Below are 13,716 nucleotides of genomic sequence, written 5' to 3'. Positions count from 1 at the left end.
TACACTCCACACGAGCCACTGGTCACCTCTGCAAGACTCACGAGAGCAGCCTGGGTCAAGTAGGGCAGACAGATGGGAGAGTTAGTGACATCTTCTGGGTAAAGACCACAGGCTGAACCCACGCATTGTTTCCTCCTGAAACTCTAATAAAATGTCAATTAAAGGGTTAATTTTTTTAAAAACAGAGAAAATAATTGTAAAAGAAGAGATAACCATATTTTGAAAGTAGAAAACTAACTTAGTAGATCTCGAAAAGCAGAATCGTAAGCCAATAATAAAGCAATCTAATGTGGATCCCAAGATTCTTCAAAGGCTAAGAAAGTGGCAGCACAGGGGACCCTGGGAAGGGGTTGGGAGAAAACAGGGTACAACAGAAGTGGGTTCAAGTGTCCATTTCTCTTTTATTTATCTGTTTTCTTCTTTTCTGATCCTTACCACACCTATTCCCCTAACCTTTATATTAAAGATACTTGGAATAATTGGAGATGTGCTTTCCCACAGATCATTGCTAGATAAGCTTATGATGAAGCATCATGGTCTCTGATAGAAAGGTGCCACAACAAAATTAACTAAAGGTATATACTATTAGTTTTAAAAATCAGTTAGATTTCCTGGTAACCTTTGACCACTTCTCTCTTAGAGAAAAGTGGAGCTTTAGACTCCTGAAAAGGTAAAAACAGAGAGGGTTTCTGGACCAATGAATGCCAGCCATGTTGAAAGAAGTACGATTCTGAAAACGTGTGGGTTAAGTAAACATTACATAGTAGTTAATGTTGAGGTGCGTCCCTCAGCCCCCTGTCCCCACTTAGCTCCCAGAACCCTGACAACCATTCCATTTCTTGAAAGATCTTTCTTTGGAGAAGCTTACCAACCTGATAGAAAAGACCCAAAGACACAGACATCATGGTGTCCCCAAAGTAAACAGGCAAGACAAATCACTCTCCACTACAGGATCTACATTCAAAAGTCAAAACCCCCTACCTCATCCCCCAATTAATGAACCCAAAACACCAACCAGCTTTTTAAGTGCCCCACTCTTAAATGTAAGTCAACCAAGGATCCTCAGACATCTGAGAACCTGTCATGAAATACAGTGATCAAAGCAAACAACCTGGAGAAAACAAGACCAAGGAGGGAGGGGAGGAAAATGTCCAAAACTGCCTTTAATATCTTCAGAGAAATAAGAGAAAGTATTGCATACATGAAATAAAATCAGTAGGTTAAAAAATAAATTAAAGGAATATGCAGAAACAAAAGGGCTCTCAGAAATAAAAAACGTGATAGGAGGTAAGCAAAGGATATACTAACTCATAAGCCTTGTAGAACTGCTTGATGCTTCAAATTGTACATGCATCATGGATAAAAATAAAGGAAACAAAAAAAGTTTAAGAGTTGATGACGCAAATACAACATACACAGACCTTAGCTGCCGAACATTTTGAAAATACTCTTATGTAGAAAGCAGGATGGAATGTGGGGAGATGAGAGGGCATCATCAAGGATGAAGAAAACCTCAACACCTTTATAGACAGAAGGGAGAAGCCAGAAGAGGGTAGAGCCCAAAGCTACAGAAGTGTGGCGACACCAGGATGTTCGTCAACTGAGTAGGATCTGGCATCTGGGTAAAAGGTAACCCTTAGAGACAGTAAGCACACCTTTCTAAGACAGAGGCCAGGAAGGGTCAGGGAATATAGTTGCTGACTGTGGAATCCTGAACACGGGTGAAGAAAATTCAGTTAGGAGCCAACAGGGAGGGGTCAAGGGACCACAGCTTCCAACACTGGGCAGGTTTAGAGGAAACAGATGCAGGAGAAAACAGGATCTGAATTAACGATTCCAGGGATCCAATGGCTCCTTTCATTTATTCAGCAGACAGTTATTAGGCACTTACACGCATCTGGCAGGGGCCAGGCACTGAGAACACAAAGATAAATAAGGCACTCACCCCAGTCCTGAGGTAGCCCATGGTATTTCTGTCTGTGTGCTGGGGGTCAGGGAGACAGGTAAACAAGTTACGGTGGCTCTAAGAATGGTAAGCTCTAGGTATAGCCCTGGCCATGAGATTCTAAAGTGAAGCACAAGTGAGGAGATAATGTTGAACATGCCAGAGGACACTAAAGCAGCTCAGGGCAATGGCAAAATGTGGACGGAGAGCAGGGTAGGGACTCGAGTGGTCCCTAAAGCAGGGGCATGAGCAGCCAACAGTTTGCAGGGATCTGGGTGAAATGGCATCAAAGGAAGAAACTTTCTGCATGAGGTGAAAAATACAAACACCACATAGCATGAAGAAAATGCAGATCTTATCTCCTGGCCCTAAAATATTTTCACAGATCTTAATATGGAATCTTAGGGCAGGATCTAAGACATACAAGATACATTAAATGAGGTGTAAGGAATGGAAATAACAACTGAAAAATGCTAGATTACAAAGAAAATTTAAGATTATTACCAACCTTGACTGATCTGCAGAGTTTCTGCCATTACTGGGTCAATTTGCAGTCGGGATAACAATTGCCTCTGTTGAGTTCCTAGAATACAAATTTTAAAACTTCACTAAGCTTAAAAAACAAACAATACCAGCACGTGTGCTTCCCAGAAATTAAGACCAAAATAATCTTTCTGGGTTCTTAATTGAAAGTCTTTAAAATAGTTTAAAGCTTCAACAATACAATTTAATAATATTTATAGACCAAAGGTCTGTAAGACAAAAATCTGTACTCAGGTTAAATCAAAAATGGCAATGGTTCTCCCTGTCTGGAAGCTGGTTTCCTTGGATTGGAGATAAAGCCTGGTGCTAAAGAAAAAGGGGGTGCAAAAGCGAGGGGGAGGTGCTGCAAGGACCCTCAGCTTGCGTCCTGGGAGACAGGCAACAGCCAACTGCAAGATCAACATGAGAAGTGTTTCTCTCAATCACCTAGGCTCTCACCATTATAAGTCAATCCCCCACCCACAGAAGTGCAAAACAACACCCCAGAGTTATCTGATCAGAGTTCCCAAAAGACAAACTACAGGCTTGGATGGATACAAAAAGAATAATGAACAAGTAAGTAGACACTCAGAGCTCTACAGCCCAGGTCCTAAACCAGCAAAGCATGTAAACAATCACTTGGATCTCCTGTAAGAAAAGATGCTCAGCTAGAGTATGTATTATTTCTTAAACACGTTCATAATTTCCTCATAGTTACACTGCAAAATGAAATAAAACAGAGACACAGAATTGATTTTTCTATCTTCAGTTTGAGTGATGGGAGAATATCATAACTTCTCCAAACCTCCCCAGCCCAGTGCTCAGCAGATACTAGGTACTCACTTGCTGATTTAGAACAGAAGTGTTACAGTACGGTGTACGAGGGAATGTAATTGATAGGGTTCCAAATACTGAAATATCAGTAAGACGCACGCATGCTAATTCTTAGTAAATCTATTACTGTCAGTTTCACAAGGACAGTCTGCTCACTCAGTGCCGACATGTAAGTTGGCAACTGTTTGCCAACTATCATGTTTCATTAAAATTCAACTTCAGTAAAAATTTTAAAACCTACCAAAGTTTTATCAGCTATTTTCTTTTAAAACATATTATATTATATTACATTTTAGTGGTGTGCAAAAAGAAAGTTAATTCCTTTCAAAATTATCATGGTTAAAAACACAGTAAATCCTGAGGAGCTGACCTGAAATACAGGTATCATTTGGTCAAATTGTATTCCTGTAGGACAGCTTGGGAAACTGATGTGTAATTAGGTTACAGGAATTCAAATACTAACAACAGGTCTCTTTAGCATAAACAGTGAACAATGGAAGAATTATACATTTCCAAGTAATTTCACAAGACAGACACATGAAAGAGGACCATTCTCTGACATTTTAAGTTTTGCTTCATCTCTCTATACTCATCTACCTTTTCAAACCATCATTTTAGAGAGATCCACTAAAATGGACGGAATTCTAAAGTCTAGGCTTCTAAGTTAAATCATGTAGAAGAGTCTGATTTTGTCATTAAAGGTCCATGAAAAATTCAAGTTCTCTGTGCCTTGCTGCCTCCATATGAAAACTACTACACGATGATATCACATACTAGGAATTTACCTTTCTCAATGTTTCTAAGGAAGCCAATTATTTTTACATCAGTAGTTCCTGACTGTGATTCAAAATCTACTACCTCTTGAAGATATTCAAACTGTCTGCTGCATTCAGATGTTAACATTGAATATTCATTCATTTTAACCTCCAAAGATGAAATTTTTGCTTCATTCTGTGACACTCTAACATTTAAATCAAGAAGATTTGCTTCCACTGTCAAAATTGCTGCTTTCATCCCTTTAATTTCACTGATATCAGTTGATATTTTCCTTAGAAGTTGGGAAATATTGTCTAGCTCACTCAGTGAACAAGAGGAACTTGTTACAGAACCTAAGTCAATTGGCCCAGGTGAAAAGAAAACTGGTAAAGATGGTGATGGAAACCTTGAAGACATTTTCATAAAATTCTCTTTCCTTCTTAGTATTTGGTAATTTTTCTTTCACAGCCCATTAAACTTTCATCAAAAATAAAAGCAATCACTAAGGCTGTTACTTTAAGAAGTATTAAAAGTAACATTTTAAAACCTATAAATTAAAAGATAGAGCTGTACATTTCTGGAGTCAGAGCTCCAAAGTAAATCTGACAATGCTAAACAAACCAGACCAATGTTCTCTTTGCCACAACCAAGAAGCCCTAATATGCAGGCCCCTGTATCCTGTGAGTCTTACTTATAGCTCCTCTCTAAACAATAAACCCTATTATTACACACAAAATAATTCTGGCTTCTGATTGGCTGGAAGCAGACATGTGACACACAAAGAATTTTCTATTATTTACCTCATATGAGGAGCACTGAAGATCTGAAGCATAAACTAAGCAATAAAACAGCATGACATACTTCATACCTGAATATGATGTGAACTTAATGTACTTTTGCCCCTTCATCAATTACCCGTAATTTTCAAGCTTCAGATTATTTTTAAATTGTTTTATCTAGTATCGAGTTTCATTTCCCCTTGAAAATAGTAATAGGACAGTACTTGACACTTCCTTTCTAGGGAGAGGATAGGGAGGGTAATTGGACCCATGATCACAGACAAATCTCTTTAAAAATATATGTGGTGGGCTTCCCTGGTGGCGCAGTGGTTGAGAGTCCGCCTGACGATGCAGGGGACACAGGTCCGTGCCCCGGTCCGGGAGGATCCCACATGCCTCGGAGAGGCTGGGCCCGTGAGCCATTGCTGCTGAGCCTGTGCGTCCGGAACCTGTGCTCTGCAACGGGAGAGGCCCACCAACAGTGAGAGGCCCGCGTACCTCAAAAAAAAAAAAAAAAAAAAAAAAAAAAAATATATATATATATATATATATATGTGGTGATGGGACTTCCCTGGCTGTCCAGTGGTTAAGATTTCACCTTCCAAAGCAGGGGGTGTGGGTTCGATCCCTGGTCAGGGAGCTAAGATCCCACACGCATCATGGCCAAAAAACCAAAATATAAAACAGAAGCAGTATTGTAACAAATTCAATAAAGACTTTAAAAATGGTCCACATCAAAAAAATCTTAAAACAAAATGTATATATATATGTGTGGTAATAATGGAATTCAACTGTACTGATATAAGATATGGTGGAAATTTAAAGATAGGGAAAATGAGGACTTGGCCTTGGTTTGATACTAGATTATTAGATATGTGATTTTCTCCCATTCTGTGGGTTGTCTTCTCTTTTTCTTGATAGTATCTTTTGAAATACAAAAGTTTTTAACTTTGATGAAGTGCAAGTTAACTATTTTTTTCTTTGGTTTCTTGTGATTCTGGTGCCATAAGAAACCACTGCCTAATCCAAGCTCATTTAGAGTTATACCTATTTTTTCCTAAGAGTTTTATAATTTTAGTTCTTACATTTTGAGTTAATTTTTATATATGGTGTAAGGTAAGGGTCCAACTTCATTCTTTTGCAGGTGGATATCCAGGTGTCCAGCAACATTTTTTGAAAAGACTGCTCTTTCCCCAATGAATTGTCTTTGCATCCTTACTGAAATTCAAATTGATCATAAGAATACTGGTTCATTTCTGGATTCTCAATTTGATTCCATTGGTCTGTATGTATACCCTTATGCCAGTGCCAGTCTTGATTACTGTAGCTCTGTAGTAAGTTTTGAACTTGGGAAATATAAGTCTGCCAATTTTATTATTTTTCAATAGTTATGGCTATTCCAAGTCCTTTTCATTTTTATGTGAATTTTAAAATCAGCTTGCCAACTTCTACAAAAAAGCCAGCAAAGATTTTAACAAAGATTGAGTTGAATTCAAGATCTATTTGGGGAGTATCACCATCTTAACAATATTAAAGTCTTCCAATCCAAGATCACAGATGTCTCTCCACAGCTTTAGTTTGAGAAAGGTTGTTTTTACTTTGGTTTACTCACCAAGCCAACAAATAAGCTGTGCAAAATATAAGGATGCAAGACGGTAAACACAACTCCCCACAGCCTCTCTAAAAGAATTTGTATAAAGAACTGTAGCCTTTGACTTCCCAGTTAAATAGATGTCATTCACAGTTAGAGAACAGAGAAAAAGTGCTGAAATTTATACAAGAATCTTTATTCGTTTCTCCATTACATCTGTAAATTAACCTAAACTCTTCAAAATCTTTACACAGAAAATAATTTTCAAATTTTACAAGGCTTTAGAGTTGCATGGAATTTTTTTAAGAGCACTAGCTAACAGAGGACATGTATAGTCAATATTAGGAAGAGTGGCAAATCCCCAGCCAAGCACCACCTGCAAATCAGCTGGGCAGCAAACACAACTTCAGTGAGCAAAGAAGAAAAGTGCTCTAACAGGGGATGGGTCACAAAGAAACAAAGTGCCTAAAAAGAGGCCATTTGAGGCTTCAAAGCCTGGGCCCTTCAAAGTTGGGCCCAGCCCAACTTTAGAATGCAAAATAAGCAAAGATCCTTCCATAGATTCCAACGTCAATATCCATCAACAGAGGAAGTTCACATATTCTTGGGAAACCAGAGCACAGAAAGGTGAAGGTCAGCTAGTGAGTGGCAGAGCCGGGTTTGCCGCAAGCGGTCTCTCTCCCTGAGCCCGTATTCATAATCACTAGGTTATTATACTTCTATGATACATTAAATGGAACAAAACATGTTACAAAGAAAATCATGTGGTGTAATTCCTTTATACAGACATACATATGTACATATAAATATACAGATAATTCTACTCTATACAGAAAGGATGGACATGTACATACATATAAAAAAAATGCCAAGACTACAGACATACACCAGTCTGTAAATGCAGTGCTTACCTCTGAGGAAGGCAGTGGGCTGAACGAAGGGGGAATTTTCCTTGTTTTCTCTGAATACAAAAACTCCTCTTTACTAAGAGTCTTTCACAGTGATTCCAGTCCAACATGATATATTAAGTATATGCATTTACAGCCTCTCCTTCTGGAGAGTCCGTAAAAATGAAGAACTTAAAAATGGCACAAATCCTTAACATAAAGCAATGGATTCCAAATTGGGTCTCTAAGAGGATAATCCACTTTGTTCTAACATACATATCAATAAGAGCATTTGCGTGTGTATATGTAAACTAAATACATACATTTAGCGTACACACTGAAAAATAATTTTAGAATACAAAAAACTGTATGGTCAGAAATCTGGAGATCCCTGATTTAGAGATGGGGGTTAGGAAGGGATCATAGCAGATGAGATTTCAACCACCTCTGGAAAATAGAAAATACATGCACAAATACTGACCAAGCAAAAAAGCCATAAATGAGACACTGGGAGAACCACAAGTAAGATGCAAGCAGGAGTGACACATTCATTAAGGCAACAAATATTTACTAAGCTCCTACCACATGCCAGGCACTGTTCTGGGTGCTCGATAACAGCAATGAAACACACACACACACACACACACACACACACACACACACACACACACACACACACACACACACACACACACACACACACACACACACACACACACACACACACACACACACACACACACACACACACACACACACACACACACACACACACCACCACCACCACCACCACCACCACCACCACCACCACCACCACCCCCCCCCCAGTCAAAGAACTTATATTGTGGTGGTTGAGGGGAAGGAGATGAGCCTCAAAAAGAAACAAATAAAACACATTTTATGTTGATGATATTTAAAGCTCCAAGTTTAGATAAAAGTATCCAAACTATGAAAATATAAAATATGTATTAGATGGCAATAAGTGCTATGGAGAAAAATTAAGTTTTAGAAAAGGGGGCTGGGGGACTTCCCTGGCACTCCAGTGGTTAAGACTCCGTGCTTCCACAGCAGGGGGCACACGTTCTATCCCCGGTCTGGGAACTAAAATCTCACATGCCACATACCGTGGCCAAAAAAAAAGAAAAAGGAAAATTGTGGTAGGAAGTGTGTGGCTCGGGGGGCTAGGGAAGGCCTCACAGAGATGAGCAAGCTATGTGGACATCTGGAAGAAAACATTGTGTATAGGCACAAACATTTAAAAGATAAAATTTTTTAATTTTTAAAAAAATGTTCTTTTCTAAATAAACTCAGCAAATGATATGGGGAGAATCTAGGCAGCTAGTGGGAGTGTTTAAGGGCCCCCCAGGGAAATTCCTCTGCAATTTCAAGACCAATAAAGCAGCTCCTTATCTGCTTTATTTAAAACAAAACCTGCCCACAGTAAAGCTTACAGCCCATGCCACAACACTAGGTACGTCTTCGTACTGCCTTTTCTTATACTAGTAACCACGTGTCCAGACTTCTTAAAAAGAGCCTGCAAATGAAAGTGCAAAAACACCAAACAACCACTGATAGAAAACTATCCATTAGGGGACAAAAGAGAATTCTCTAAAAAAAAATCCAAAAAAACCTCTTATTATGTTCTTCAGACAAATTTGAAATGATCCTGTATTCACAAGATACTATGAAAAACAGAACAAGAGAGAGCTTGTGGAAATTTAAAAATATGCCTGTCTTAAAAAAGAAAAAATAGGGGGACTGAAGATAAAGTCAAGAAAATATTCCAGAGTAGAACAAGATCAAGTTAAAATTGAGGAGAGAAAAGGGAGAAAAATCAAGGCAGGAAATTTATCATCCAACTAACAGAATTTCCAGAAGAAGAGAACAATGAAAAGAACAATTTTTTAATAGAAATAATATAAGAGAATTTCCCAGACTGAAAGCATGGGTTTTCAAATTAAAAGGGTGCCCAGGGTATCCAGCCCGTAAGTAACTAACTAGTACCTAGACTTATCACAGCAGATTTCAGACATCAAGAACACATAAGACTAATAACCTATAATGGAAAAGAATCTGAAGAGTATGTGTGTGTGTGTATAAATCAATCACTTTGCTGTATACCTGAAACACTGTATATCAACTATACTTCCATTAAAAAAAAAAAACCAAAGACAAAAAAACAAACCACCACAGAGAAAATCCTAAATATCCCCAGAGGAAAAGCCCTAGTATTAATAATGGAATAAGAATCAGATGGGCTACCAACTTCTCAGCATAAACATTAGAAGCCTCAAGATAATGAAGTCACGCCTTCAAAGTTTTTTGAGGATCAGAATTCTGTACCTAGTCGAAGTATCAAATACTTCCGATTTCTAAGGGCTCAAAAAATTTACCTCCCATATAAGTTTCTTCATGATGTGGTGACAAAACAGAAGACTATACTGAGAAGATAAAGTGGGATCCAGGAAATGCAGAGCAAACTCGGGGGAGGAGTAAATCCTGGGATGACAGCCTTGAACCAGACCTAAAGAGCAACCAGTGGGATGATCAGAAGAGGACAGAGGCTCTAGGAGGAAGGTACCTAAGAAAAAAGGGAAACCCAAAGATTTAATAGTATAAAATGATAGACCTTCAGACTATAATACAGGTAGGCAATGCAAGAAGGGGGGAAAAAGAAGAATCAAAGAAAAACAAAACACTGTACATAAGGGGAAAAATGTAAACAACTCTAGGGAACCCCTAAATGAAGAACTCTAGAAGATGATGTAAACTTGGCCCTGAGAAGCATTTTGAGTCTTAATGATTTAAACACTGCTTACTGGTTCTCTACTTTTACAGTCAATCTACAAAGCATGGCAACTGTAACTAGAAAAACAGAACAAAATGTAAATTAGATCTTCAGCAATATAAAAGTACGGGTGACAGAATTTAGAAAGTGGGGGGATGAGAAAAGATGTGTAAGAATTAAAGGACATAAATATCCTTATCTTTCAGGAGTCAAAATATACTGATACAGTTAATCAGACAAGAAATAGGTGTATTACTTAAAATTATAAAAGTAATCCGTAGATGAACTAAAAATAGTGAATTTACTACATGGGCTTGGAGGCAAGGAAAAGTGAGAGTTAGATACTGATATACTGTAGCAAGAAATCAAAACATAACATCTATAGTTGGTGAATTAAGAAACAGCGGTATAAGCATATTATTACAGACATGGAGAAAATGAAAGAAAGTCATAAACAGAAGCATTTAAAAGTGGTGGCCTCCAGGAGAACCAGTGTGGAAAATAATGAAGCAAAGAATGTTACTTGTTATTCTAAATTGTTCTATACTATTTGATTATTTTCTAATCTATCAGCAGGTATTGCAATGATTTGTTTTGTTTTTCCAAATTTTCTATGGTGAGCATATATTTCATAATGTACCGTATTTTACTTTAAATATAAAATTTTATTTAACATATACCAAATAGGAAAAATAAAAGGAAATCCATGCCTAGACACATTGTAGTGAAACTGCAGAACATCAAAGACAGACAGAAGATCCTGAAAGCAGCCAGAAAAAGGACAGATCACCTACAAAGGAACAACAGACAATTAGAATAACAGAAGTCCACTCAACAACCATGGAAGCCAGAAGACAATGGCATAATATAAACAAGGTGATGAGAGCAAATAACTCTTGTTAACCTAGATTTGTGTATGCAGTAAAGCTAGCTACTGCACAAGAACAAGGAGAAATGAACACTCTTGTAGGTGAACAGACTCTTGGGGAAATTTACCACCAACAGACCTGTTCCAAAGAAACTTCCAAAGAATACACTTCAAAATACTTTAAAATACTGGAAAATGACAATCCCCAAATAACATTCAAGTGATATGAGAAAAAAAAAACAATAAATATGTAGGTAAATGTGAACAAACACTGCCTGGGTAAAACAGTAATGGTGCCCAATTTATCCATTAAAAAAAGGGCCAAAATGGAAACACTGGAAACATAATGTAAAGTCTGAGGGGGTAAAACTGGAGCTAAGGTATTCTAAAATCTATTTACTGTTTGGGGATGGGGTCAGAATATTAACTTCTGGAATATTAAATCTGTATGGTAAAATTTCAGTGGTAACCAATAAAAGAACAGAAACAGAGTTTAAAACAGTACAAAATAAAGGAGAGCTGGGCAACCAACAACAATTACAATAGTGATTAATGAATCTTTAAAAAAGACAAAAAAGATCAAAAAATGAAAGCAGGCAAATACAAACCAAAAAAAGGTGACAGAAACTAGTCCAACTCCATCAATAATTCTCATATATGTGAATGGTTTAAACTCATATAAAAGCAAGCTCAGACTGAATTTTAAAACAGTAATCTAGCTTTATGATAGTTAAGAGATATGTATGCCTAACAAGGTCAGAGAAGACTGAAAAATGCATGAAGCACGTATATATGAAGCAAATACTAACTAAATAGCTATATTAATATCAGACAAAACTGAGTTGAAGATAAAAGCATCATTTAGTACATAAAGGATTATAGATACAGATAAAAGGTTCAATTCATCAGGAAGATGTACCTTCCTGATTCAATTCATCAGGATAATTTTAAGTATATGTGCCCCTAGTTTAATAGCCACAAAGTAACTGAAACAAAATCTACCAGAAGTACAGAGAAATGAAGACAAATTTGTCATCCTGACAGGCAATTTCAAAACCCTCTCAATCACCGATAAGTAGACCGAAAACTCAGCAAGGTCAAGATCTGAACAATATTAACTGGATAGCTTTGTCTACTAAATGCAAAATTCTCAATTCAACAATTAGAGTCCACTTTCTTCCAAAATGCACATGAAAGACGTACAAAACTGACTGCCTTAAATCTTAACTATTTTCATAAGAGTATGTATTACACAGATCACATTATCGGACCACAGTACAACTAAGTCCATAGTATATAATTAAAAAGGTTAACAGACAAAACCCAAAACTTCCATATACTATGAATTAAAAACACTTTTAAATAACTTACAGGTCGAAGAAGATCATAATGGGAATTAAAGATAATTCAAATGATAATGAAAAATGTATATATCAAAATTTGTGAGGGCTTCCCTGGTGGCGCAGTGGTTGAGAATCTGCCTGCCGATGCAGGGGGACACGGGTTCGTGCCCCAGTCTGGGAAGATCCCACATGCCGCGGAGCGGCTAGGCCCGTGGGCCATGGCTGCTGAGCCTGCGCGTCCGGAGCCTGTGCTCCACAATGGGAGAGGCCAACAGTGAGAGGCCCGCATACCACAAAAAAAAAAAAATTGTGACATGCAGCAAAAATGGCACGTCAAGAGAATTTCATAGCTTAAATGTTTACATTTGCAAAATAAAAAGGACAGGCTAAGATAAATTAGTAAGAAAAATATAGATGGGTATATTAAAAATAAGAGCAGAAATCAATGAAATAGACAACACACCAAAAGAGAATCAATAAAGCCAGAATTGTTGTCATGATAAGCCTTTGAAAAGACTGACAAAATACACTTCTAGTGACAGATTAACCCAAGACAAAAAGAGAAAAAGCAAAATATTTTGAGGTGGCTAGCCCAGTAAAACTACAGAGGTCAGAGAGATGAGAGAACACTATCAACAACTCATGCCAATACATGTGCATAGATTTTTAAAAACCTGTCACAGGGCTTCCCTGGTGGCGCAGTGGTTAAGAATCCTCCTGCCAATGCAGGGGACACAGGCTCGAGCGCTGGTCAGGGAAGATCCCACATGCCGCGGAGCAACCAAGCCTGTGTGCCACAACTGCTAAGCCTGTGCTCTAGAGCCCGCAAGCCACAACTACTGAGCCTGCATGCCACAACTACTGAAGCCCCCGCGCCTAGAGCCTGTGCTCTGCACCAAGAGAAGCCACCACAGTGAGAAGCCCGCACACCGCAATGAAGAGTAGCCCCCGCTCGCCGCAACTAGAGAAAGCCCGCACGCAGCAACAAAGACCCAACTCAGCCAAGATAAATACATAAATAAATTAAAAAAAAAAAAAAAACCCTGTCACAGACAAAGCTACAAAACAGTGAGTAAGCACATTAATTAATGACTTCGCAGTGTGTCACTTCACGCTTGCAAACAAATGGTACCGGTAAGAGTAGTAACAGTCCTCATCAGTAGAGATACTTGATACCTTTTCAGCTTTTTAAACTTTTACTTTAAAACAAAACGATGATATAGAAAGCCACACAAAAGTAAGAGTTTAATGAGTTCTTATAAGGCAAAACACCCTTATAACCACCATTCAGATCAAGAAAACAGACTATGTAAGCTACCCCACAAGCCCCACTTCATGTACTCCAATATAATCAGTCCTATTCAAAAGTAACCACCATACGCCTTTTATAGTAATATCTACAG

At 38.0% G+C, this 13,716-nt stretch overlaps 1 protein-coding gene across 23 annotated transcripts in view; it reads right to left on the bottom strand.

Annotated features, from left to right (window-relative positions):
• The window catches only part of ZC3H14 (zinc finger CCCH-type containing 14), a 38,381-nt gene that overhangs the window by 10,494 nt on the left and 14,171 nt on the right, over positions 1-13,716 (bottom strand). For 15 of the 23 annotated variants that reach the window (XM_049705437.1, XM_049705442.1, XM_049705440.1 and 12 more), the window contains one exon: positions 2,454-2,528. The exons of the other annotated variants lie outside the window; for them this stretch is intronic. In XM_049705437.1, coding sequence (XP_049561394.1) covers positions 2,454-2,528 — 75 coding nt within the window. The remainder of the gene's footprint in view (positions 1-2,453; positions 2,529-13,716) is intronic. 23 annotated transcript variants of the gene reach the window in all.

Source organism: Orcinus orca, chromosome 2 (genome assembly GCF_937001465.1).
Source record: "Orcinus orca chromosome 2, mOrcOrc1.1, whole genome shotgun sequence".
Taxonomy (NCBI): Eukaryota; Metazoa; Chordata; class Mammalia; order Artiodactyla; family Delphinidae; genus Orcinus; species Orcinus orca.
Note: the sequence above shows the minus strand (reverse complement) of the source record. Positions and strands in the feature narration are given on the sequence as shown.